This window comes from Danio rerio, chromosome 18 (assembly GCF_049306965.1).
Source record: "Danio rerio strain Tuebingen ecotype United States chromosome 18, GRCz12tu, whole genome shotgun sequence".
NCBI lineage: Eukaryota > Metazoa > Chordata > Actinopteri > Cypriniformes > Danionidae > Danio > Danio rerio.
The window spans coordinates 37,795,745-37,823,453 of NC_133193.1; the positions used below are offsets into that span (position 1 = coordinate 37,795,745).

Here is a 27,709-nt window from a genome sequence, read left to right on the forward strand (position 1 = left end):
GGAGCTGGACTCGGTCATCATGGTAGCGCGCCTCTCCGGAGAGCGCGTTTGCCTGCTGCTGAACTGTCTGAGGGAGCTCGACAGCAAGTTAGTAGTCCCACTGAAATATTTTCAGAGGCTCCTGGGGCATATGGCTTCCGCTGCGGCTGTCACGCCGCTCGGATTGCTCCATATGAGACCACTTCAGCACTGGCTTCAAGATCGGGTTCCGAGACGCGCATGGCATGCGGGCACACACCGAATCTCTGTTACTGCGCTGTGTCGCCGCACCCTCAGCCCCTGGAACGACCCCTCGTTCCTACAGGCCGGTGTGCCTCTGGGACAGGCGTCCAGTCATGTCGCGACGGCCCTCCCATGGCAGATCCCTTTGAGAGAGGACCTACTTTCTCAGGGACAAGGCACCGTCTGGCACCCTCGCCCCGATCTCTGGAACCTCCACGTGTGGTCCATAGACGCGAGGAAGACTTAGGTAACCTGCCGCCCGCGGTGGTTGATACCATCACTCAGGCTAGAGCCCCCTCCACGAGGCGCGCCTACGCCCTGAAGTGGAGTCTATTCACTGAATGGTGTGTCTCTCGCAGAGAAGACCCCCGATCTTGCCAGATCAGTGTTGTGCTCTCTTTCCTTCAAGAGAAGTTGGACAGTAGGCTGTCGCCCTCCACTCTCAAGGTTTACGTTGCCGCCATCTCTGCTCACCATGACGCGGTGGCTGGCGGCACCGTGGGAAAGCATAACCTCATCATCCGATTCCTCAGAGGCGCTAGGTGAATTAATCCATCACGCCCTCTTGGGATCTCGCCCTCGTTCTCACGAGCCTGCGATTTGATCCCTTCGAGCCACTCGATACAGTATCTTTAGGATTCCTGTCCCTGAAGACAGCTCTGCTGGTCGCGTTGGCCTCCATTAAGAGGGTCGGGGACCTGGAGGCATTTTCGGTCAGTGACTCTGCCCCCCGGAGGAGGCAGACCCAGCCCTGTCCTTACTTTGTCCAGTTCGCGCCCTGCGCATTTATGTGGATCGTACTCAGAACTTTAGATCTTCTAAGCAGCTCTTTGTCTGTTATGGCGGACGGCAGCAGGGAAGTGCCGTGTCTAAACAACGTTTATCCCACTGGATTGTGGAGGCCATTTCATGTGCTGATTTGAGCAGAGGTCAGCCGCGCCCCCCGGGAGTGCGTGCGCACTCCACTCGGAGCGTTGCGTTCTCTTGGGCGTGTGCGTGCGGCGCTTCTTTAACAGACATTTGTAGAGCTGCGGGCTGGGCGACACCCAACACATTTGCAAGGTTTTATAATCTGCGAGTGGAGCCGGTTTCCTCAAGGGTGTTAGGGACCTTTGGTGATTGAGGAAACAACTCGGTAGGTGTTGTAACACGCTTGCGGTGCCTTTTTTCCCTAACACGGAGAGATGTGCACCCTCCTGTCTGTCAGTAAAGTTCCCCATTCGGTGAGCCCTGCAGATTCCTCCGAGGCTCCCAGCACTGACTCAGCGGAGGAGTCACTTGCTGGCCCATTACGTTGTAGGTCTGCCCGCTGGTCAGCCCGCGTTTTGGGTATAGGTGCCTGCTATGGTCGATCCCCGCTGGTGATCCCCATATGCTTTTTCCGCCACGGTTAAGTTCCCCCCCCTGGGTGGACCCGTGCTTTCCCTATCCGCTAACCACCTTCTTATGCGCACTCCCCCTTTTCAGGGTTAGTCCATATGTAATTCCATTTGTTCCCCTATTGGGTGCGGATCTTCTCCGCAGCGTCCTCCCTACTGGGATGGCACGCTTCCCAACGTACTGTCGTATATTCCTAGAATTATCTAGACGCTAGCGACTCCCAAAAAAATATACCTATTCCGTAAAGCTTCTTTCGAAGTGGGATAAGTTAGGGCCAAGGGCACGTTGGAGGACCGCGCCTCTCATGATCTGGGTGCGTCACGCTTGCCTGACTGCCCTCTCATGATGGGTGTTGGTAAGGTGCGGTCATTATGGCGCTTCCAATGGGCTCCCATACGTGGATTAGTAAATCAATCCACTTATAGTGCTGGAGTTCCCCCCGAAGGGGAACGTTCGAGGTTACTAAAGTAACCCTTCGTTCCCCGAGGAGGGGAACGGAAGCACTATACTCCGTCGCCATAATCGTCGCCATAATGACTGTCCCTTAGCTGTTAAAAGTCTCTTCAGCTTAAAAAGGATAGCATCTGCTGGCGCCAGGTGTGCTTATATGCTCAGTTAATTGGCTATGCAGCACACCTGCGCAGGCTTGCGCTGTCAATTCATTCTTAATTGGCCCGTTCAATACTCTTTTAGACGAGCGGCTTCTGAACCGAATCCTCCCATACGTGGATTAGTAAATCAATCCACTTATAGTGCTTCCGTTCCCCGAGGAGGGGAACGAAGGGTTACTTTAGTAACCTCGAACGTTTTTTCACTTGAATCATGTGTTGAACTGCATCTCAATCATCACAAATACTGCAGGAGACCTACTGGAACCTGTGTTGACCCAAGATTCTCACAGAAATCAGTCAAGTTTGGTGAAGGAAAAATCCTTGTTTGGGGTTACATTCAGTATGGGGGCATTCGAGAGATCTGCAGAGTGGCAACATCAACAGCCTGAATGATCAAGACATTCGTGCTGCCCATTACATTACAAACCATAAGCGAGAGTACATTCTTCAGCAGGATAGCAATAATTCTCATACTTCAGCCTTTACATCAAAGTTCCTCAAAGCAAAGAAGGTCAAGGGGTTCCAGGATCGGCCAGCCCAGTCACCAGACATGAACATTATTGAGCATGTCTGGGGTAAGATGAGGGATTGAGATGAATCCAAAGAATCTTGATGAACTCTGAGGGTCTTGCAAAAAACTATTTCTTTGACATTCCAGATGACTTTATTAATGTTACAGTATTTAAGTCATTGCAGTGATGTATTGATGCAGTCCTCCAAGCTCATGTGAGTCATACACAATATTAATTATTTTTCCACTGCACCATATTATATTTTATACTGTATATTATTTAAGTGACAAGACTTTTGTCTAAGCAAAGTCAGACCTTACTGTCTTAATTAAATAATTTAAAAAATCAAGGCATGATCATATTTTATTTTTGTAAAAAAAGTGTATTCTAGAAATCGTTGCCTTTCATAAACCGCTTGTGATACCAAATGATCACCTCGAAGTCAAGTTGTTAATTGCTGTTATATAAAAAATTGTATAGGCAACAAGACTTTTGTCAGGTAGTGGATGTTCAATGCCCTAAAATGCAGCACTCAAGTTAAATGTTTGTTTTCATTTTTTACAAACATCAATCTATAGACCTTGTGTTAATGTGTTTTTCATCTCATTGATGCCCTGTTGCATTATTAAAAGAGAAAAAAATATTCTGTGTGAATTGCCTTTAAATATTGGTTTTAGTCCCTTAAACTTCTTAAAATCTTCTTAAAGCTGTTTTCTGTTTGATTCATTGTTCTTTTTCACCACCAACAGAATAATTGCAACTCAACTCATCCAATTCCTCTCCTACTTTAAGGTGTAATTGCATCAATGGTCACCTGTGTCTCGAGTTTAAGTGTTCTTCTTTGTATTAGTGGGCTTGGTTAAGTCCCAGCTGTTTGCATATTTGGATGTCTGATAAATACACGCCTCTGTCCCAAAGGTGTGTTAGCAACCAACTGCGTCTTCACTTACTGCTATTGGTCATCTTTACCTGTTTACGCCTCAGCTGTTACATCAGCTAATGGTCCTGTTGTCTGCCTTGTTGCCATGTTACTGAAATCCCTCTTGTGTGATCATCAAAATCTCTTTTATCATGGTTGCTTTGGTGTTCAGGGTGACTATTAGAATGTTTTGGGCAGTTGCTGTTGCTTCTCTGTATCAGCTACAGTAGAAGTTCCATAGTGTGGTTACTAAGGTGCTTCTAATTGGCTGTTTGCTACAGTTTTGTTTGGGTGTTTTTGGTAATAATAAGTTGTTCTGAGTGGCTGCTATGGTATTAGATGCCTGTTAGGTTGCTAAGATGTTAATAGTGGTGCAACCTTCTACTTAAAGGATTAGTTCACTCCAAAATTTTTAAAATCACCCTCATGTCAGTCCTCATGTCGGAACACAAATTAAGATACTTTATATAAAATTCAAGAGCTCTCTCATCCTCCTTAGACATCAATTGTCCAGAGACATGCAAAGTCCAGAAAAGGAATTAAAACCTAATCAAAATATTCCATAGGACTTCAGAGGGGTTAACTAATTAAGCAAAGCTCCATGATTTGTGTCAAAAAACTGTAAACTTTGTTTCAACATAGCCTCATTCTGCCCTGTATACGTTTCAGGAGATTGCAAATTATTTAGCCAGAGGTACGTTATGGCTGAATTTAATTTTTTAAATGAACACTACAGGGGGGTATGCAGTGGTGTAAAGCAAGTAATTACAAATACTCAAATTACAGTAATTGAGTAGTTTTTCTCAGGAATTGTAATTTAGTAAGTAGTTTTAAAAATGTGTACTTTTACTTTCATTTGAGTACATTTTTAGTGCAGTAATCTGTACTTTTACTCCACTACTTTTCTTTAACCTTCAGTCACTACTTTACTTTTTCTTGTCTATGGGGATTAGAAAAATCAGTCCTGTAATTCCTGTCTAATCAAATCTCACATAGAAGGGATATCGCCTCATAATGAACTACCTCAAAATAGGGTTGATCAAAAGAAATATATTAATGCAATTCAAATGTATAATATATGATTTGATGTTTACTTTAAACTTATTATAAATATATAATTATTTATAAATATTATAATTATCATGGAAGTGTCAGTGTGTGATGCCAAAATGACGTTGGATGTTAGCTCGACATAGGATTTGGGTCACTTTCCAACACAACCTAAAGTCAACCAAATATTAAAGTCATTTGATGTTGTTATTGAACAAATAATGTCCTCAGATGCTGGCTAGACAATCTAACCTAATGTTAATGTCTTATGATGTTGTGTGCCTGCTGGGCAATAACTCGATGCACAGAATATTACTCGATACAGAATGTTACATTTATACACACATGCACAAATTACATGTAAACGCATTTGCTTTTAAAAGCATAATACTCACTACTCATGACTCTTGCTTCTTGTAAAACTATATTATTATAGCCTAGAATGTTTTATAACAGTAATGTATTAAATTTAATTGTTATTTCATTTAACATACAATTTGTAAATTTTTTGACATTTTTTTTTTTTTTAAAGTATGCAAAAGTTACTTTTCCTGGTGCTTGTGACCATTGCTGTCTATGGAGAATGAGGGAATTACATTTTTTCAATTTGTTTAATTAAATTGTGTTTTGAAGATTAACAAAGGTTTTTCCAAAAATATGCATGAGGGTGACTAATTAATAACTTTACATTTTACATTTTAAATTTTAATTTAGTAAACTAATATTTTTGTCTGCTCAAATGTGATAGATTTTAAAGAATTAGCCTCTGGAACATTTCTTATAGTGACAAAGAGTAGCTCAAGTCTGTTAAAGCCCTTCTCTATAATTACTGATCCTCAGAAAAACATATCTGGATTAATTTTTGCCCACAACAGATCACTGGGTTCAGTTAATCATTCAAAAATTAAGTTGGAACTTTTATTTGATACAGTAGAGTTTTGGATAGCCGTTGAGTCTTTTGCGCAGTATTTTGTTATTTTGAATGTAAATGCATGTACAACAAGAACACTCTAAATAGAAGCAATGCCAGTTCACTAAGACTCATATGTGCTGTAATTAGATGACATCTTGACATTGAGTTGACATCTCAACTTTTCAAAATGTTGCAAATATAATGAAGATCATGTGATAATAACCATCCAATCAGGTTTGCTGATTCAGCAGCACAGCTGATCATAACTTTATAAGAGTAACTTATACAACTTATACAACTCGAAAAATAGCAAATGACAATGCATAAGGGTCTGTGATAACATAGGTTGAATCAAGTATGACGCCAAGTGTATTTCACTCAGGTAAATAACTTAGATTGGAAGGCACGCTGGTTCAAGCCCTGGCTGGGTCAGTTGGCATTTCTGTGTGGAATTTGCATGTTCTCCAAGTGTTTGCGTTGGTTTCCCCCACTGTCCAAAGATATGCACTAGGTGAATTGGCTGTAGTGTATGTGTGTATTTCCTGGTCTTGCAGGTTGGGGTTTGAACTTTAGGCTAACAATTCACCTCTGCAAAATTAGATGTTACAAAACACTAACATGTCATGGCTAAATATCAACTTCGATATAAAATGGTTCTGATAGTAAGTAAATAACTTAGATCAACAAAAAATCTAAGAATGAACTGGTGTGATGTGATTTCAAACAAAATTAGGCCTAAATAAAGATACCCTGAGACTGAAAGGAATAGAGACTCTGCCGTCTTCGACTTTATTTCCTCTCTCCAGTTAATTTTCTCTGTTTAGTCCATTGAGGTCAGATGTCTGCAAGTCAGTATATAAACACAGAGGTAGTCAATAAAACTAGTCAATACTTTAAATTAATACTTTACAGAATTCCAGTGCAGAATTCCATATCTGATTAACTAATGCCATCATAACTGCTATTTTCCCACAACCGTAAGTTTAGTTGTATGATAATTTAATTATTAAAGTCCATGTGAAATCAAAATGTACAATGTTTATTTTGCTAGCTCATATTGTCATTCTTAAAATGAGTTAATCTGTGTAAATCAAAGTCCATTTGTTTTGACCTTTGAAGTTGCGGTCCTCCCATTGATGTCAACTTGAGGGCTTCCATAGCAATTGTATATCAATATTCTTAACTATGCCTCTATTACTGTTAATTCACTATTGACCTTATTCTTCATGCACTGTACAAGCAGGCACAGCCATTGAAATCTCTTTGGCTCGAGACCTCCAGTCTCATTTACTTCTATTGATTTTTAGACGTTAAAAACCGCTTGTTACGCTTCTTGATGTTGCCAACTGTTATGTTCTTATTACATTATTCTACTTTTTGTGTATAGTCATGAACACACTTGTTTGTAGAGCAAATAGTTTGACCGTTTTCTGCTGTTTATTATTTCTAGTCATTTCTTACTGCAACTGAACCAGAAGTTCTAAGTTATGACAATTGCAAAAACAAATACATTAGTTGGCTTTACTATTAGCTGTGTAACAAAGCACCACGTCCTACTCAATATTCAATTTCAGTTGGAGGTACATCAACATATTTTAAAGAAGCCTTAACAGCTTCCAGTTTATAGGAAAAAAAAAAAAAACACATTTTGATTTATACACCACTCACATTATAGATTATGGTTGGCATGAGTAAGTTTGCGCACAGTATACAGCTAAATATTAAAAATGGCATTTGACTCCTTAAACAGAACAACAAAGATCATATTTGGGATATTTTGGTAATTGTGCAAGAAAATAGCTGGTCAGCTCTCTGATTGCTGCAGACGAAAGAGAGAACCTGTCAAAGCAACAGTAAAATATGTTTAAACACGTTTTTGCAAGCCTCTTTAAATGTGTCCTATTGCAGTATGTAGTGTTTTCCACACAAAGTCTGCTGCTGTCTGATGTTCTTGTATTCTACAGCAAAGACTGTTCCTTCCTTTATTTGTCAAGTGGTCACCCGGTCAAGTGCTCTTCAACACCTTTCATTTCAGCCCAAGGCAAACACTTGATTTTCTAAAAATGTTGGGAACTCGTCATTGAGCAGACAGGCCAATTTTGAGACCAGGGCTTTGTTCAGCAGGTTCATGCTCGTTCTGCAGGTGAGGTGCGGTCAGGGGTCACAGGTGTCTGAGTAATGAGATGGAAATGAGTGATTAAGATGTCATCCTGTGAGGAAAAGACACAGATTAGATTGTTAAAAGCACAGACAGGAAAATCTGGTTTGCCCTCAGAAGTAAGTTAAAAGTGTAGACAATAATTATAGCTTTTCATTTGATTGTAGATACTGTAAGCTGAGCTGTTTCTTTATTGTTAAGTATATTGTTTCTAAGAAAAGCTGTTTTGTCTGAGAAAAAAGATGCAGTTCAGCCTAAAAAAATTTAAGAAAAAAAACTGAAAGTAAATGCTCATGTCTACAGAAGTTTTTATTTTATTTTATTTTTCTTTGTCAGTGTCAGCACCCCATTTAAAAATAAATAAATAAATAAATGAAAAATAAATAAAAGTAAAATAGCAGCAAAAAGAGGCACTGAGCATGCATTGTTTGTGAAGAGCTGAGTCCTCAACATTTTAAAATGTTCAGACAGTTGGAGAAACGTTCAAGCATGCAGAGTTTTTTTTTTAAAAAGTGCCCCCACGCAAAAGTTGTAATCTTTAAAAAATTTTAATGGCAGAATTTAAGCAGCTGCAAGTAAACTCCAAGTAAACATAAATAATGTAACTTATTAATACTTATTAGTGAAAATAACTTTATAATATAATATATATTGACTGGATTAAACCATTTTAAATCATCATATAAGCAATAATCATTAATAAATCAATTAAAATTCATTCTGGTAAGTTCACTTTTAGGAAGGTTTCTAATCAAATTTTAGACACGACCTAAGAATACTGATAGCCAATCGTTTTTTAAAGCTCACTGCTTAGCTAAATCCAATTGTGCATTCGGCTTTTAGAACTTCACGTTCTGTACTGCAGAGTTCAGTAATTTGCGGGAGTGACAGCCCGCTTTTTACAAATTAATGAACTCTTTAAAATGAATGTGGTGACATTAGCAAAAATTGAATACTGTGTATGGAACTGAAATGAAAGGATCTTGCTACAGAATGAAAAAATGCCTGCATGATCGTGCCCATAATAAAACGAAATGAATACAAAAACACTAAAAAAAAAGTAAAAAATAAATAACATTTGTATTTAGCTTGTAATTCACAGGTGTTTACAGTATGTATGTTTTTAAATTGGTTATGGAACTTTAAACATGATGTTAAAAACTTATTGACATTTTTATTAGAGAGAAACAATTAATTGTGTGAGTTGGTCATAAAAATACAAAAAAATGACCTGGCATATTACTAATAAAATATGTTTGCGCTATTTACACTAGAAAATCCACAAAATTTCTTCATGGAGTATAATCTTTACTAATACTTTTGTCTTAAATTTATATATATACAGTTAAATTCAGAATTATTAGCCCCCCCTTAGATTTCGGTTTTCTTTTTTAAATATTTCCCAAATGATGGGTTGTGGCTGGAAGGGCATCCACTGCGTAAACACGTGGTGGATAAGTTGGCGGTTTATTCCGATGTGGCGACCCCGGATTTATAAAGGGACTAAGCCAACAAGAAAATGAATGAATGAATGTATATTGATTATACCCAATGCATTTGTCTTTATTAATGTTAGTTATTATATTTGAAATGATGTAATAAAAGAAATCACATTTTAAATGTCAAATGAAACTGGACTTAATAAAAATAAATGGCCACATACCACTGTTTCTGAGGCATTGTTAAAAAGCAAGAATAACCACCATAAAGAAGTTAACAGAACGTCCTGACCGTGTGCTTGAACCGACCGTGCTGTTTTAGTTCAGAGGGACAAACGCTGAGCTAGCACACTAAAAAGCAAGTGCGTTGTGTTCTCTCACACACACCCACAGTCATACAATAACAGGGCCCTACAGTAACCACACTTTGCCAATTATCACAGTCCTGGCTCGTGCATTTTACACCAGAACAGACTCTGACCCATGCTTTGCTTTACAGAAGGCATTTTGTCCCCTAACCCTCTAATATTCCTGCCAACCGAACAATTGCTCTTTCAGCCTTTGTATAAGCACTGAATAATAAGAACAAACCACTCTTTCATGCATCTGCCCGGATCACAATGGCACTGTTGATGCTTTTTATAGTCAGATAGTGTGAGAGAGAGTAACACTTTACTGAGGGAGCTGCTTTTGGTCGCTCACACGAAAAGCCTGGGGTCATAAAACCACAATTGCTGAACCCCTGACAACCTCCTGAACATGGGATAACAAAAAAAACAGTTCAAAAAGTCAAAGGCAGGGAGATGGTTTTTCATTACTGATCGATTTTAGAGTCAGGAATATTTGTTTTTAAACATAAAGAAAAAATAATGCTTTAGGAAGGATTTTTTTTTTCTACACATTTTTGAGGCTCCACAGCCTCGCTATTTAGGGTTAGAAAGTTATTTTGAACCATCTTCTTCACAAAAATATTCAGCAGCTGTTTTTAATTGTTCAGCTGAAAATTCTGTCATCATTTACTCACCCTTCTCTTGTCGCAAAGATGTTTGAGTTTCTTTCTGTTAAACACAAAAGAAGTTATTTTGAAAAAGTGCTGGAAACTTGTAACCTTTGACTTCCATAGCTTTGTTTTTCTCTACTGTGGAGGTATGTGATTTCACATTCGTAACATTTTTTCAAAATATATCCTTTCTACACAAAACACATTAAGGTTTGGAGCCACTTAAGGTAAAGTAAATAGCCAGTAAATTTCCATTTTTGTCAGAACTATCTCTTTAAAAAAGCTGAAGTATCTTTCAAATCAGAAATGAATGAGTTCTGAAGGATGATCTGAAACTTCCAAGTCAAATTGTACATGTATTTTGCATTCTCACACATGCTTACATGATTACTAACATTCTTCAGTATCTTTTCTTGTGATCAACAAAAGATGAAACTCAAGTAGGTTTGAAACAAGTGGAAGATGGGTAAATTATTAAAGAATTTACATGTTTGATGTGACCTGTCCCTTTAAATGATTATGTAAATATATGCTGTGTAATTTCCTTTCAATGACAAAATACACCTGGTACTTTTTGGTCTATTTCTATTGGATTGTTGGTTGAATAATTATAGTTGTTATAATGGTTGTTGGGATCAATGTAATCTTAATATTATAAAAGGGTGTTCTCTCATCCTCACTCAAAAAGGAAATTTGAAATTAAAGGTGACATCACTTGTACTACTAAAATGCAGTTTTTTTTTTTTTTTTTTTTTTTATATTTCCCAAATGATGTTTAACAAAGCAAGGAAAGTTCCACAGTATGTATGTATGTATGTATATATATATATATATATATATATATATATATATATATATATATATATATATATATATATATATATATATATATATATATGTATATATCTTTTTTTTTTGTTTTTTTTTGTTTTTTTTCTGGAGAACATTTTAAGGTCAAAATTATTAGCCGCTTTAAGATAATATATATATATAATTGTCATAGTCTTATAATGTAATGTATATTTTATATAGCACATTAATTGTGTATGACCATATATCCAAAGTGCTTCACAATCATCTCTTGTATGATGCGCCGAAAACTTCGTCCAAACTACGTCTCACAGCCAAAAACATGTAGTATATTTTTTGTTATTAACTACATAATGAGAAAGAAGCCTTTAATGGGGTAGAACATGTACATGTTTGCTCACCTGGGTTTAAAGGGAATTAGCCATTTCTCCTCAACTTAAGTTGATAATAAACAAATTTCTTTCTGTATGAAACGTCAAACAGACACAGTTGCTCCTGAGTCCTGTCAAACCTCCACTAGTTTTCCCTCCATTTCGTGGGTCCAAATAAACCAAAAAAGAGAGCTTTTAACTTCTCCCGCTGGCCTGCAGCAGTTATACACACACACAAGTGAAAGCTGCTCTCTCATTGGTTGTAGGCGATCGCTGATGTTATTTTCAGTCAAATTCAATTCACACGGCATGATTTGAATCGCCGACAAATCCAGATATTTAGCACGGCAAATATCTCACAGGCATCGGCGACTCATCGGCGATTCTCTCAGATCGCGCATACGGTGTGATTGTCACTCACGTGCACAAGCAGCGATTTGCCTGTGATTTCAGGCATTTGTCAGCGATTTCTCAAAACCTGTCGGCGAGCCAAAATCGGGGCTAAAATCACACAGTCTGAACTAGGCATTAAGTTACTTACACTTGTGAAATGGAGGAAGGAACTGATCCATAAACTGTGTACAGTAAAGTTCCTGTCAAGCTCTGACAAAGTCCCACACATCAATAGTCTTTTCTGATCCTTTTTTAACAAACGGCCGACGAATCCCCTGTTGTATGGATGTATAATGCTGAAGCACTCATCAGAAAAAAATGACGGGAACACAGCACAAGGCTGGGGATATAATGCTGAGGTATTTTTGCAAAAATAAACTCATCTTTGGGTAAGGAAAATCACACTAACTTTCCCTTGCACATCAGAGCACAGCGTCTTCGCGACATGGTTTAACAGGGATCTGCTATCGTGTTTCTGGGCAGGGGTTCCAATTTTCCCAGGTCTGCTGTCGCAACAAACGTGCTGGGCTTGAGTTTCATATCGACGTCTTTATCGACGTTCCATATCGATTACCACGTCGATTCGTATGAACCACTCTGAATTGATTCTTTTATAGAAAAATCAATAGTTTTAAACACGGCACACTTTCAGATTTTTTGCCTTAGCTGGATGTTTTACTTTACTTAAAGCTGTGTTACACACCGCACAGAAGGTAATTTTCAAAAACCCATAACAGGGGCCCTTTAATACATTTTATTACAATTATTTATACACAAAATACTCTATAACCTTAATTGTGCAAAAGTTTTGTATTATATATTGGTTGAATGACAGTATTTTAGAAAATTGAATGTACATTTACATTTATGCATAGTGACTTCAATTCAATTCAGATTCAATTGAAGGTACACATTTTATCATTTCTTGCTTTCTCTCAAAATTAAACCCACAACCTAGTACCATGCTCTACTATTTGATTGACAGGAAATCATATCAAGAATATCAATCATTATAAAATCATTAATTTAAGGCAAAGGTTTAGTTTTATCATGTCAAAAGTAAGGTAATACAAGAAATTGCCTCCTTTTACAGAACGTTGCTGTACCTAAAATAAAATGATTAACAGCACATAGAGTATTTACATATGACATAAAATACTTTTTTTTTGTCATCAAAAACATTTAAACAGCTAATTGCAGTAAGCATTTTTCTACCTTAGGCCCAAAATAGCAGTTCCAGCTTTTTTTTGTATCTTTACATAACCTCAGTCATCACAACATGTTTGCATCCTACAATCCCCATTCATGCACAAACATCTACCGCTACTTTATCTAAATACTATTTTCCATTTCGTTTCAGTATAATCATTACCCAGATTATTGTAAACAACTTTAACTCACTGGCTAGCCGGTTCAGTTCTTACTGTTTTTGACTTGTGTATTTGTGCTGCCTTTAGTCACAGAGTAAATATATAAGTAAATACAACTTACATGTGCATACAGTATGCCAGTCAGGAGCCTAATTATGTAACATTGTTTTTAAATCAATGTACACATTAAAATATCTGCTTCTATGCGATTGTCACTGACAGGCCACTATGTTTATTGGCTGCAGGCAATTGTTGTCATTAGTTAGCAAAAACAATTATTTTATAGCACAGTAGCAATACAGTTTTAATTTAGAGATCTGCTTCTGAAAGAGAATCTGGGTCTTATCTTAAACAGACAGTCTGAGTAAAGCGTTCTGAGTTTTTCTAAATACAGACAGGCACACAATCGTCCTGGACTTGAAATAATGTCTCAAACTCATAAATTGCCTTCCTTACAAACAGCCAGTTGAAAACCGTGAGAACACTGAGATCTGTACGAGAAGGATACAAAGCAGGATCAATATTACAATATACTGATGAAATACAGCTATGAATAGTTATTATTTATAACATGTAGACATATTTATAAAGAACTAGGTTAAAAGTTAAAACTGGTTAGATGATTTAATGGTGAGGCAATATTAAACAAATAATAAAGTAAAATTTTTATTATGTTATGTGTGATATAATTTATAATTTTGATAAATAATTATTATTAAATATCATTTAGATGTGCTGGTGTCTGTTTCAACCTAAACTGGGTGAAATATGGACAACCCCCATCTACAGTGCTATAAATTCAATTAAAAATATAATTTAGGTATCAGGTTAGTTCAGTGGGACAAACAATTACAGCATAGTTTAGTGTGTAGGGCAGGGGTCGCCAATCTCTGTTCTGGAGGGCCGATGTCCCTGCAGGGTTTAGCTCCAACTTGCTTCAACACACCTGCCTGATTGTTTCAAGTATACCTAGCAAGACCTTGATTAACTTTTAACAGGTGTGTTTGATTAGGGTTGGAGCTAAAATCTGCAGGACACTGGCCCTACATTAACAAGTGTGGGGATCCCTAGTGTAGCGTGTACATTATGGTAGTAATGAGCATGCTCTGTGACATAATCATGGACACTTCAAAAACTACTATCATAATAACACACAACATTAAAGCAATATAATATTCTTTAAAATTATCAACATTAGATGTAACACATTAAAACTCTAACTTACATGACTAATGAGAAACAAATCTAAAAAGAACCACAATGACAACAAAACAAGTGTCAAAGAAAAGTGACAGCTGTAAATTCTGGCAAAGTTCAATTTATGGTTATTCATCATTTGTATATTAGGATTTTTTTTTTCATCATAGCATTTCTACAGGTTTTTACTGTTACAATCACAGCCTTTTTACAGTGTAGTGTTTACAGAAAATATCTGGTAGATGTTCAAAGAGAATAGACTTGCTTTGAGCTTATATTATGGCAAAATTTACATCTACTCATTTAGCAGATGTCTTTCCAAAGTGACTTACAATTGAGAAACTCAGATAAATCTTTGAATATTCAGGATTCTTTTTGGTATTTAAAAAATATTGAACAGTGATTTAACCTGTTTTTGTAATGTAAAATCTTTTATCAAATTTGACATGCCATATCTATTTCAAAACTGTCACATTATTAACCATGACACTTTTTTATCTCATGCCTGTGTGCACACATATACAGTACTTTTTGTTGTCTGTGACCTCAACCTCGAAATTGTACTGAAAATCCTAGTTACACTAAACTTCTATAAAAATTTTTTTTTTTTTTAGACATAATAACTTTTCCCTCTCTTCAACTTTTTCCATTTTCATAGCATTTGCTTTCTATCTGCCACTCTGATATCTTTCCATTGATTTGATGGCACAAGTGCAGTGAAGTGTGGACATTCCAGACCAGGCCTATTTAACACTTGTGTTTCTGAGAGCCATTTCCCTCAGACATCCCCATTATAGGCCATTTCTCCCGAGAGCCATTGCACAACTGCTGTCAGAGAACTGCGTGTCTGTCAGTCTCAACCTATCTAACATTAATAATATGCTGCCTCATGGCACGTAAACCATCAGACCGGCAAGATGAAACATTCCCTCTCTCTTTAAACAGGGGGAAAAAAAAGAATATACTTGGAATCTTTTGCTTGCTCTCTTTTTCCTCTCCGTGTGACTTCCTCTCTCTCGGGGGAATTATGCCAACCTTTATTAACACATACTGCAGTTATTTTAAGCATGTTATACTCATTTAAAGAAACTTACTTACTTATAGGGCCGTTTATATTGAAACTGATATTTAGTTGCACCATGTTGGTGTTTTGTAACATCTAATTTTCACAAGGTGTGCCGTTGGCCCAATGCTCAACCCCCAACTTGGAGGACCAGGCACATACACACATACGCTACTTACAATTCATATAATATCCTACTCATATAGTGCATGTATTTGGACTGTCTGGGATACCCGGAGGAAACCCATGTGAACATGAGGAGAACATGCAAACTCCACACAGAAATGCCAACTGACCCAACCAGAGCTTGAACCAGTGACCTTCTTGCTGTGAGGCGACAGCGCTACCCACACTCCCAGAAATAAAGATACAGGAGCTGTCACTGGGGCAGCACCTTTTCAAAAGGTACATATTTGTAACTGAAGGGTCCATAATGGTACTTCAAAGGTACTTTTTAGGTACATTTGGGCACTGATATGCACTGTGGACCCTTTGGGTAACAAATATGTATCTTTTGAAAAGGTGCTGCCTCAGTGACTGCTCTGTACCTTTATTTAGGAGAGTGCACTGTGCCACCATGTCATCCATGTCATGTTATCCACCATATCTAAAGGAACACTCAACTTTTTTTTTTTTTTTTCAAATATGCTTATTTTTCAAATCACCTACAGTTAAACTGTTTTACCATAGCGGGAGCACTTTTTAGCCTAGCTTTTCATACTTCATTGAATCGGATTAGACCATTATCATCTCACTCAAAAAAAAAAAAAAAAAAAAAAAACATTTGATCATTTTCCATTTGAAAGCTTCACTATTCTGTAGTTACATTGTGGACTAGTGTAGTTTATCGTAAAGTATAGTTATTTTCTAGGATGACATGCCTAGGAGCTATACTTTCATTCTGGGATAATCATCAAATGGCTTTTTTGTTATACAAGGCTGCAATAGGCACAATGATATTATGCACTATCTGAAAATAGTCCCCAGCTGTAACTAGGTAACAGCACTGTAATATCATTGCTGCAGGCATGGTAGCCTACATCAACAGAGTCCATTATACCAGGATAAGAGTATAGTTCTAGGAAATTTTAATTTTCTGTTGGTCTTAATACATAATGTAACTAAAAAAGAGTGAAGCTCAAAAGAAGAGTTTTGATTATTTTCCCTGTTAAAGCGAGATGCTAAAGGTCTAATCCGATTTAATGATGAATGCTAAGCTAAGCTAAAAGTTTTCCCACTATACTCAGAGTTCGGCTGAATGGATTCAAAAATTGTAAAACTCAACTGTTTAATTCTAAGTGACTTGTAAAATCAGCCTATTTCCAAAAAGCAGAGTGTTCCTTTGAGGTTTAAAATGTTCTGAATATCATCTCAAAGAAACGTAAGGTCAGGGTAAGTGGATGTAGGAATGTTGGTACTGTATGTGGCAATTTGATCCAGTCAGTCTGCTGGGACTTTGATGTTTCTCCTGAGCTGTTTGTTTTTGTGTACGTCTCAGTCTTCACCAATTCAGTATGGAAGTAGTCTGTCTACGGAGTCACAGTTTATGTCTCATGGGAGGAATGTTTGAGCCACAGAGGAATGTGTTGTAAAAATGGAATTTCTGCCAACTGTCTGTCTAGTCACCCGCGTTTCTCATATCTTCACTGTCTGTCTCGGCTAATAGCAGAAGAGCTTTTCAAAGGCTTTGACAACCAAGATGAGTCAAAGTGTAATCACAGTTTTAAACTCTCGACAAACAGGAAAGGAAAAAAAAAAGCATCTGATGTCTTGTCTGTTAGCCATGTTTACTGTCTGTGCATGGCAATATTAAATATATGGGGGTAATAATGAGGACTTTTTTTAGAATATGTATTTAATATTTCTGTTTTTCTTACATTTTTTGAAATAAGCTTTTCTTTAAAATATATCTGTAAAATATGAGCTCATGTAGAGTGTTGTGGTGGCCATTAGGACATAAACATTTTATTTTTTTTTTCATATTGTGTGTCATTTCAAAATATCCTGGCAAAAAAAATAATAATAATAATAAATAAATAAACTAGCATGTTTTCTTTGAAATTAAAATGTTTGACAACAATGTTAGATATAAAGCAATGAATGGTCAGTAAACCATTTGCAGAATGCATGTTTCTTGTCCACTACACAACAATTTCAGAAAAATTGACACTTCTGACAATAATGTGGTGTTGTCGAAATCTGGAATTATGCTTAACAAATATATTAATATGAATAAAAATCAAAGGTGTAAAAAAGTAAAGGTGCCATTACTTGCCCAAAAATGTGGTACAAGTACAGTAAAAGTGTCTGTTGTAGGTATTACTTGAAGTATGAGTAAAAATTTGCCCTTTTAAAAGTACACAAGAGTAGTGAGAATTGAGTATTATGCTGTTAAAAATACAGTTCGTGCAGGGATGTGTAAGCGTAATATTCTGTAGTCCATTTAGTGATCTTATATTAGTTTGTTCCTTAAAACCTTTCTTCCATTGTTTGTTTGTTCTGTCCTTCCTTCATTCATTTGTTCATTCCTTCCTTCATTCATTCATTTGGTCCTTGCTTTATTCCTCCTTTCATTCGTTTGTTCATTCATTCGTTCTTTCGTTCATATTTTTGTTTCTTTCTTCATTAAGTCCTTCGTTTGTTTGTTCGTTCCTTCCTTGCGTGTAAAGATTTTGGACATCTTCTTGGACATTTATATTGCTTTTATAAGGTTTGCTGCATTTATAATCTATTGAGGTTGTTCAGTATGTTGTGATTTACTTTTTATGTGCGATTTGATTGGAGGATTCACAGGACTGATTTTTCTACTTTAGCCAATCACCATAGACAAGAAAGAAATAAAGTAGTGACTGCAGGTTGAAGGAAAATAGTGGAGTAAAAGTACCCATACATCACTAAAAATGTACTCAAGGGAAATTAAAAGTATGCATTTTTTTAAAAACTACTTAGTATAGTATTTTCCTGATAAAAAAAAAAAAATACTCAATTGCAGTAATTTAAGTATATGTACAGAAATGTGTTACTTTACACCACTGATAAAATACAGCAGTATGAATACAATAATATAGTAAAAAACATAAATACTGTATGTTTTATTTATGCTTACAAATATTTGTTTATGATTTCTGTCTGAAGCAAAGGTCAATATTATTAGCCACATATTTTTTTTCTATGATTATTTTCAATAAAAACCAATGGCTTGCCTAATTAACCTAACTTACCTAGTTAACCTAATTAATTCCTTTAAATTGTACTTTAAGTTGAATACTAAAATTTTGCAAAATATCTAGTACAATATCATGTACTAGATATCAGTATCAGACAAAATAAATAAGTAACTAGTTATTAAAAAAATAGCATTTTTAAAAAGGGTCCTGTTCATTGTGTTAAACAGCACTAAGGAATTTTTTGAAAAAGAATAAAATATTTACAGGAGAGCTAATCATTTTGCATTTAATGTAATATATTATGAACTGTATTTCCAACTGTACTGTGTTTCCAAGTAAACATTTTCAATATATGCATGTCCATCTTTTTTTGACAGCTTGTGTGAATTATAAATTTGTTCAGCTAGAATTAGCAGTTGTTGTGAAGTGCTCATTACAGTGTCTGGCTTCATTGACCCTATTTTTTCTCTTCTTCATTTTCTCTTTAGCCCTAAGGCTGCAGACCAGCGTTAGTCATAGTTTTATATAAGAATGTTTTATGACATGAGACAATTAACAAAAATAACAAGTATGTTTCCATAACAACTGGATCAAACACAGACAAATATGCTTGCTCATAAATGTATCACAGTAAATGTGTCACTGTGGCTTTTTAAAAAGTTTCTCTTATTTTTATTAAAAAAAAAAAACTTTTATCCTTATAGTCTAATTTTATTCTTTTTTTCTTACCTTTAATATTAAACACAGTAGTCAGATAGTGGTTCTGGCAGGTATGACAGCATGAGTCAGAGTTAGACAAGACATTTAATGGTCCTTGCGTTTTACAATTTGCTTAGTGACATATCAGTTGAAGTCAGAAGTATTAAACCCCCTGAAATATTACCCTGGTTATTTTTTCCCTAATTTCTGTTTAACGGAGAGAAGATTGTTTCAACACATTTCTAAACATAGTAGTTTTAATAAATCATTTCTAAAAACTGATTTATTTTATCTTTGCCATGATGACAGTAAATAATATTTGACTAGATATTTTTCAAGACACTTTTAGAGAGCTTAAACTAGGTAAATTAGGTTAACTAGGCAGGTTAGGGTAATTAGGCAAGTATGGTTTGTTCTGTAGACTATCGAAAAAAATATTAAAGGGGCTAATAATTTTGACCTTAAATTATTATTTTATTTTTAAATGTAAAGCTGCTTTTATTCTAGCTGAAATAAAAAAATAATAATAAAATAAGACTTTGTCTAGAAGAAAAAAGTATCAGACACAGTGTGAAAATTTATTTGCTCCCTTAAACATCATTTGGGAAATATTTAAAAAAGAAAGAAAAAAAATCCTAGAAGGGGCTAATAATTTTGACTTCAACTGTATAAGGGTTATTTTATAATTAAAGCTGCCTGTATGTTCTGTTGAATTACATAGCCTTTTGTTAGTGAATTTACAGTAGCCATTATTTTCTCACAGAGAGGAGCTGCAGAAAACACACATGGGAGAATTGGAGAGACTGGAGGAGAGCTTTAGAAGCAGGCTGAAAGCTACAGAAGAGCACAGTTTAAAGGTGTGGACAGTCACAAATTGAAACTTGTTATTCTTAGTCAATTCCATGATGTATTGATTGCTTTGTCATGTTTATTTTGATTTATGAAACACGTTTAATGGTAAGTCTCCGGTGTTCACATCATTTGATTTGAGTAACTCGCAGACCCCTATTAAGTATACTAGACTTTAGTGGAGAATTAAAGCATGCGGGAGGTCCAAATGTGTTTACTTTGATGGAACCAAAAATAATGGGATTTTCTTTGAATTAATGATTTTTGTTGGTGTTGCTTGTGAAGGTGAGAAAAAATATTAAATCAATCTCAGAAATAAAGGTACGGCAGCTTTCTCACACATTTATATCTAAAAAGTTTATATTGGTACATATCCTCATTTTAAATTTCAAATATTTACCAAATGTTTAACAAAATAAGAACAGCGTTGTCAGTATTCCCTATAAGTTCTTTCTTTTTAAGAAGGTCTTGTTTTAGCTGGAATAGACCTTTAAATTACATTTCAAGCTGAATACTAGTATCTTGGAAAAATGTGATGGCAACGCTAAGTTGAGGGTTATATTGCTCCTGAACCATATTCCAAATCAATCGCCTTATTTCCAAGTTTCCAATTTTCCACATCAAGTGCTGTGCTAAGTCATCAGCCAAAACTCAGAACAACAGCTATATTGTTGGTCAAAAACGGAAAGTTGACCAGTGAAATAGATTAATGTAAATGCCTCACAAGTCCACCAAAATATCATAATAAGCTAAGTTGCCTAACATACTACTCTAGGAATTTTAACACTATTCCACTTAAAAGCAGCACATTTTCTCTCTTTTCCTTCTGTCTGAAGTTCAGTTTATTTCTTTTTTTTTTGTTCTTATTATTGAAATTGTATTCATTTGTATATTTGTGGGCTGTGGTCTACCCTCAGCACGCTAGTATTAAGTGGAATGCTGTTTGATTTAGTGCAAATCACATTTAAGACTCGCCGGTTTCCTGCCATTAACACAGTAATGCATCCAAGTCTAGGTGGAAGTGGTCTCTTGCTGTCAAACACACACATAGATGCTGTTTCACACTACATAAACACTATTGGTTCTCTCACACGAACTCTGTCTGCACTCTGGGCTCCACAAAAAAACATGGTGGCCTTGGTCATGGCCGACTAAAAATATATGGCATGTCACCATCCCCCTCTTTGTTGTTTGTAATTGCTCTAACCATTTTATTCAGTTGCTGACAGTTCAATATTTCAAAAACCACAGTAAACCCTGTCTTTGATATGACAGAGTGCAGTCAGAGAGAATGGCACAGCCAGCTTTATTTGATTTTTTTTTTCTCACAACACGAGGATTAAATTAACCGTTATGAAAAAGGATAGATGGATTTTGTAGTCATTTTGTCCTGTTAGATGTTTTACTGTGCTATTTTTCAGTGGCAAAAAAAATATTGTGTTATGTAAGAATTCAGCATGTACATAAAGGACAGTGCAAATCAAGTGGCAAGGAACCAAAACTCCACCACCAAACAAAGCAGAGCTGCAGTTTAAAAAGTTCAATGTCTTTAACTATAAGAAATGAAAGGATTAAAATGTAAAGTAACAAAAACATAAGCAAAGTTAAATGTTAACATAAATATAAATACCACTACCTCCTCCCAAGCCTTCTTCACCTAAGGATGCCTTGGTGAAATCCAGAGTTCTTTCGATGTCTTCAGCCTCACAGACAAGCATATACATTTCCTTGCTAGTGCGATGTTTTGTTTTTATACTTACAAAGTACGAATCTTCTATGGTATGACCACAATCCACTTATTAAAGTAGACCTGTTATGCAAAAATCACTTTTATAAGTGATTTAATCATTGTAATGTGGCAACAGTGTGTGAATTTAGCCAAAAATAAATGAAAATTAGTGATGATCTTTCCCTCGATAGCATTAACAGCCCTGCGTGAGAAACAGCCGTCTTCCATTAGAGTTATCACCTGCTCAGCGACTAAGAGCATTAAAATGTGAAGTTTTAGATGAACACTGTTGTCTCTTTCTTTTGAGACGCTTCTTTTCATATTTTCAGTTTTTCACAGAGATAACGTAAGTGCTGTTTTTAATCTGCTGCTATGCTGATGCACAGGTGTTTGTAGCTCGCCCCCTTTTGAAAGGAGCACAATCTTATTTGAATTTAAAGTGACAGACACCAAAATGGCACAATTTGGATTACAGTCTAAAACAAGTAATTTAAAATAGTTATAAAACATTATTTGTGTGGTATTTTGAGCTAAAAGATCACATTACATCAGACATATTTAGCATCTTGTTAACATCTAGGGCATGTGTGTTCACGGCCGGATAGACATCATACGATGGCAAATTGGTCGACATCGCCCAACCCTAATATATATGTATGCATGTGCGATCACCACACACAAGCTATAGGCGTAGTGGAGAGACAGTGATAGAGCCAGTTCAGTGGATAGAGATGACTGGGAGGCCATGATGGTTAAGGGCCGAAGGGGAATTTAGCCAGAACATCCCTACTCTTTATGAGGATGGGATTTGTAATGACCACAGAGAGTCTGGACCTCGGTTTATCGTCTCATCCGAAAGATGGCACCCACGGACCGTTTAGTGTCCCCTTTTTTAGAAAGCACTCTCCACTGTGTTCCAAATTATTATGCATATTTTTTCAAGTGTTTCAATTAAAGTCATGGCTGGTATTGACCTTATTCTAAAATGCGGAAGGGCACCTGTTTTCGCGATTGTCTTAGAACTTCCGATTCAGTTGCCTATGGGAGAAATGACTAGGAATAATAAATGGCAGAAAACGGACAAACTTGCTCTACAAACAAATGTTTGCATGACTATACAGACCAAGTAGAATATTATAATAAGAAAATATCCAATTGTAACAACAAGCAGCGTAGCAACCAGTTTTTAACGTCAAAAAATTAATGGAAGTGAATGAGACCGGAAGTCTCAAGCCAAAAAGATTCAAATGGCAGCGCCTACTCGTCGGCGGAGAATTAGGTGAATTGTCGCAGTGCTCTTTCAATAACTAAAATCAGACCCCTGTGATAATTAGATTGCTAGGTGAGCCCAATTAAAGGAAAACTACTTAAGAAGGACATTCCATGTTTTTATGAAGACCTCAGGTTTCAAGCAATATGGGTAAGAAACTGAATCTCTTTGCAGCTGAAAAGCATTAAATAGTGCAATGCCTTGGACATGATATGAAAGCATAAGGTATATAAACAAAAACATTAACCATGATCATATTCTGAAAATGCAGCTCCTTAATTGACATTACAAAGCAGCAAACAGATATTTGAACCTGACAATGCACCATCTTAAGGTGTAAATAATACCTCTGTGGCATTGCATGCTATGGGCAAAAAAGGAAAGAAACTCATAGAGTGGTCACTACCCTCTTTGGATGTTTATGATTAAATTGGCATTTGATTTGAATAAATGTGACCTAGTGCAGCAAATTCAACAAATTACCATTTTCATTTCTTTATGATCCATAAAAATACCTACTTTTATCATTGGTATGTAAGTTCAATAAAATTCAAATTATACCTTTGATGACTTGAAAATTGTATACTGATTGTCATTTGCATCACTAATAAGAAAACCAGACGAATATAACATGTTTCATGTAATGTTTATTTTTATTCTAATTCAGCTTTATTTCATTTAATGAAAACCATATTTATATGTGTAGAAACAGCACTGCACTTTCTAGTATGGCCGAAATACATTGGATTTGATGTAACTATAGCTTCATTAAACTGAACTGAACTTCAGTTTATGGTTTAACTGCTCAAATAACAACCTAATTCTCATGCAACTTCTAAACTTTATTTGACCTCATCCCTTATTTAACCTTTATTTTCTGCACACAGATGGAGGCTTTTCTCCAGCAGAAACAGGCTGAGCAGGATAAACAGCTGAAACAGCGAGAGACAGAGTTAAGAAGAGAAGCTCATATTGAGCTAGACATTCAAAGACAGAAAAACCTGGAGCTGCTTAACAAATACCAGAATGAAATCCAGCAACAACAAAACAAGGTACAAACAGCTGATGTCTGGCACTCCCATGTGACCTCCATGTCTTGATCGTGGGACAGTAATGTTGCTGATCTGAGTAATAGTTCATCTACAGGGTGTCAATAACTATCAATGAGTCGATTTATTTTGTGAAGCAAAAACTATATTACAACAAATATGTCAAGGTTACCAAGATTTAGAAAAGGAAACCGAAGTACTTCACCATAGTTTCAAATTTAGTATCAAAATGTCTTCTTGGACATCCTTATTTGATTATATTTAATATAAACCTGGGACAAGAACAAACATGTTTGACTAGCTTGGGGTACATGAACACAAGACTCAAGTCACGCTCTCAGTTTCCCACTGGACTAATTATTTAACTCTCTGGTACATCGATTATTAAACCATAACAGAGACAATATTTTTTATCTCTTACTTAAGCCTTACTTTTTCAACTCAAGAATAGAATAATGTATAAACAATTCCACAGCAATAAGTTTTTATTTTCTTGAGTAATTAATCTAATTTGTGAGCAGAAAATAATGCTGTTTCATATTTCAATATCAAAAAAAATAGATGATTATTGATTTAGTCCAGTATACTAACTTTAACAGCGTTTAATGTTTGCCCCATTTTAATCTACTGCTCCATGTGTCTGTGTCCATGTCTTTCTCCCAGAAATTTCTGATTACTGTCTGTCCTTTCTAGCCTGATACTGTGTGTGTGTGTGTGTGTGTGTGTGTGTGTGTGTGTGTGTGTGTGTGTGTGTGTGTGTGTGTGTGTGTGTGTGTGTGTGTGTGTGTGTGTGTGTAGCCAGAGGAAGATCAGTGAAGGCAGCTCTATTGGTCCAGAAATGATGTTGAGAGGTTTTGTCTGTCTGCATGCCATAGCGAGGGTTTGCTTGGCAAGTCTGTTATGGGTAGCGAATTTTGGATGGGGACAGTGCTTCAGGACAGGTTGCTGGGATGTCAAAACAAACATGCTAACTAACTAGCTAACCAAGTGTCTATCTGTTAGGGAGGTGCATCTTTTAATTGTGGCCCCTTCTTATATCTTGATGCATAGTGAACAATACAGCAAGTCCTTATGATGTATTAAGATCCACAGTATCCAGAATATTGTCAGCATAGCACCAAGTTACCCAACTCAATGCAGAATTAATTGTGTATCTTAGACTGTTTGAAGCCCCAAAGAAGTGCACCTGCAGAGACTGTTGCATGCCCAGTGCGAAGCATAGGGGTGGATCAGTGATGGTTTGTCTCATAATATCATGGCATTCTTTTGTGCTAGATGGGCACGTGACTACCATGGTCAACCAAACCATTCTGGAGGACCATGTGCACCCAATGATTCAAACATTGTATCCTGAAGGTCTTGCTGTGTGTCAGGCTGATAATGTACCAATACACACAGTAAGACTGGTGACAGAGTGGTTTGATCAACATGACTGTGAACATCTCCTGTGGCCAGCACAGTCACCATAGCTAAATATCATGAAGCTACTTTGGGGTATTTTGGAGGATTGAGTCAAGAAATGTATCACATAGTAACCTGGCCACTATTCTGCATGAAGAATGGCTCAAAATCTTTCTGGCCACTGTGCAGGACTTGTATCTGTCATTCCAAAGATGAATATATATACATATTGGTTTTTTGCTACTCATGGCTATAGGTCCAGACAGAATCTGCGGACATTTTTTGCTGTTTATGCAGATAATTTAGTAAAAAAAAAAAACACCAGATTTATGCGGAATGGTTTTAGGACTATCATAACTAAAAACTTAATTTCTGAGATCAACAAATAATACATTTTTACCTTTTATTTAGGGCCAATCCCAATTCTACCATTATAGATATTATGACATTATATATGCCTTTGGTGATTTCCTGTAGATAAATACCAAAGAATAACACAACTGGAATTACTCCAGCAGTGGCGATCGTCTGATCTCATATGAAGCAAGAAATCGTGAGGACATATAATGACGTGTGCAGGTACTGTAGTGCTGTCCCAATTCTTAGGGGTACATTTTGAAGCCCTTCCCCTTAAACCTTGGTTGTAAGGGCAAAGGGGAAAGGGGAAGGGGTAGGGATACAAAAATAGAATTGGCATTGGGCCATAATATTTACAGTACAATGCAAATCCAATTAGATGCACTTATTTGTTAAACAAAGCAAGTCTCTTATATAATATCTCTACTAAAAGACAGAAAAAAATACTTTAAAAACTGTATTGTAAATAAATCATATGAACATTTTAATAATATTATTATTATTATTATATTACAATGCTATCCGTAAAATGAATAAAAACTGAATAAATATACATTTGCACACATTTACACAAGTCGATGGGCTAAAAATCTGCGAAGATTGCGGATTTCTGCGCAGATACCATGTGGGCCTACGCATCGCATAACAGATTACAAAGGTATTAGTTTTACCTGAATAAGAGCCAAAGTAAATTATAGTAGGGTTGTCTTAAGGTAGCATCAGTTTGATTGATAATCTGATTTACACTAGTTTATTATAATTTTTTTTGTCGGTTTAGTCCCTTTATTAATCCGGGGTTGCTACAGCGGAATGAACCGCCTCTTTCACACATACACTACGGCCAATTTAGTTCATTCAATTCACCTGTAGCGCATTACTTTGTACTGTGGGGGAAACCGGAGCACAAGGAGGAAACCCACGCCAGCACGAGGAGACCATGCAAACTCCACACAGAAATGCCAACCGGGGGTTGAACCAGTGACCTTCTTGCTGTGAGGCGATAGTGCAACCCGCTGCACCATCGTGCCGCCCCGCACTATATACTATTTTTCTTTTTTAGAATGTAGCATTATTACTGAGGTGCAACTGTCTATTTGCACCAAGAATAGCATCTAAATACACTTATTGGAAATAAAACTACTTTTTTTTTTTTTTTTTACATATAGTACAAATATATAATACTGTATATTTATTTAGTGTAAGTAGCATAATCCTCAATTGTGTAAATGACATCTGTCACTATTGTGCTTGGTTTAAATGTTATCTCTGCCTAATGTCTACATATTGTAATTGTGCTATTTCCACCTAGTACTATAGTGCTATTTCCACCTAACTTTTTTTTTTTTTTTTTGCACATAGTGCAAATCAGATCTTTACTATTTGTGCTTAGCATTGCTTTTTACATTCATAGCTATATTGGACTTAACATAAATACAATAAATAAACATTTCACATATGAATTTTTTATCTGAAAGGAAAGAGGAAAGAGGTTTCTTTTTTAAGACTACATCTTATCTAAAATTTCTCTGAAGTGTAGTCAGAAGGATGATATGGAAGTCAGTGGGGTTGCGAGGGGGAGGGCTTTGGGGGCTTAAGCCACTGATGTAATGTCAAAAGCCGTTGATCTTTTGGAATATGTTGCACTTAAAAAAAAAAAAAAAAAAAACATTTATTTTGATATCGAAGTCCTTAAAATTAACATTTACATCACGCGCTCCACTTAACGCAGCGTTTGTGTCATGTAATTAGTCAGCTATTCAGCAGTACCTGTTTCTACCGG

At 36.3% G+C, this 27,709-nt stretch overlaps 1 protein-coding gene across 2 annotated transcripts in view; it reads left to right on the plus strand.

Annotated features, from left to right (window-relative positions):
- Positions 1 to 27,709, plus strand: part of lekr1 (Leucine-, glutamate- and lysine-rich protein 1) — a 268,183-nt gene that overhangs the window by 211,806 nt on the left and 28,668 nt on the right. For both annotated transcript variants that reach the window (XM_073929990.1, XM_073929991.1), the window contains exons 10-11: positions 20,038 to 20,131; positions 24,010 to 24,174. In XM_073929990.1, coding sequence (XP_073786091.1) covers positions 20,038 to 20,131; positions 24,010 to 24,174 — 259 coding nt within the window. The remainder of the gene's footprint in view (positions 1 to 20,037; positions 20,132 to 24,009; positions 24,175 to 27,709) is intronic.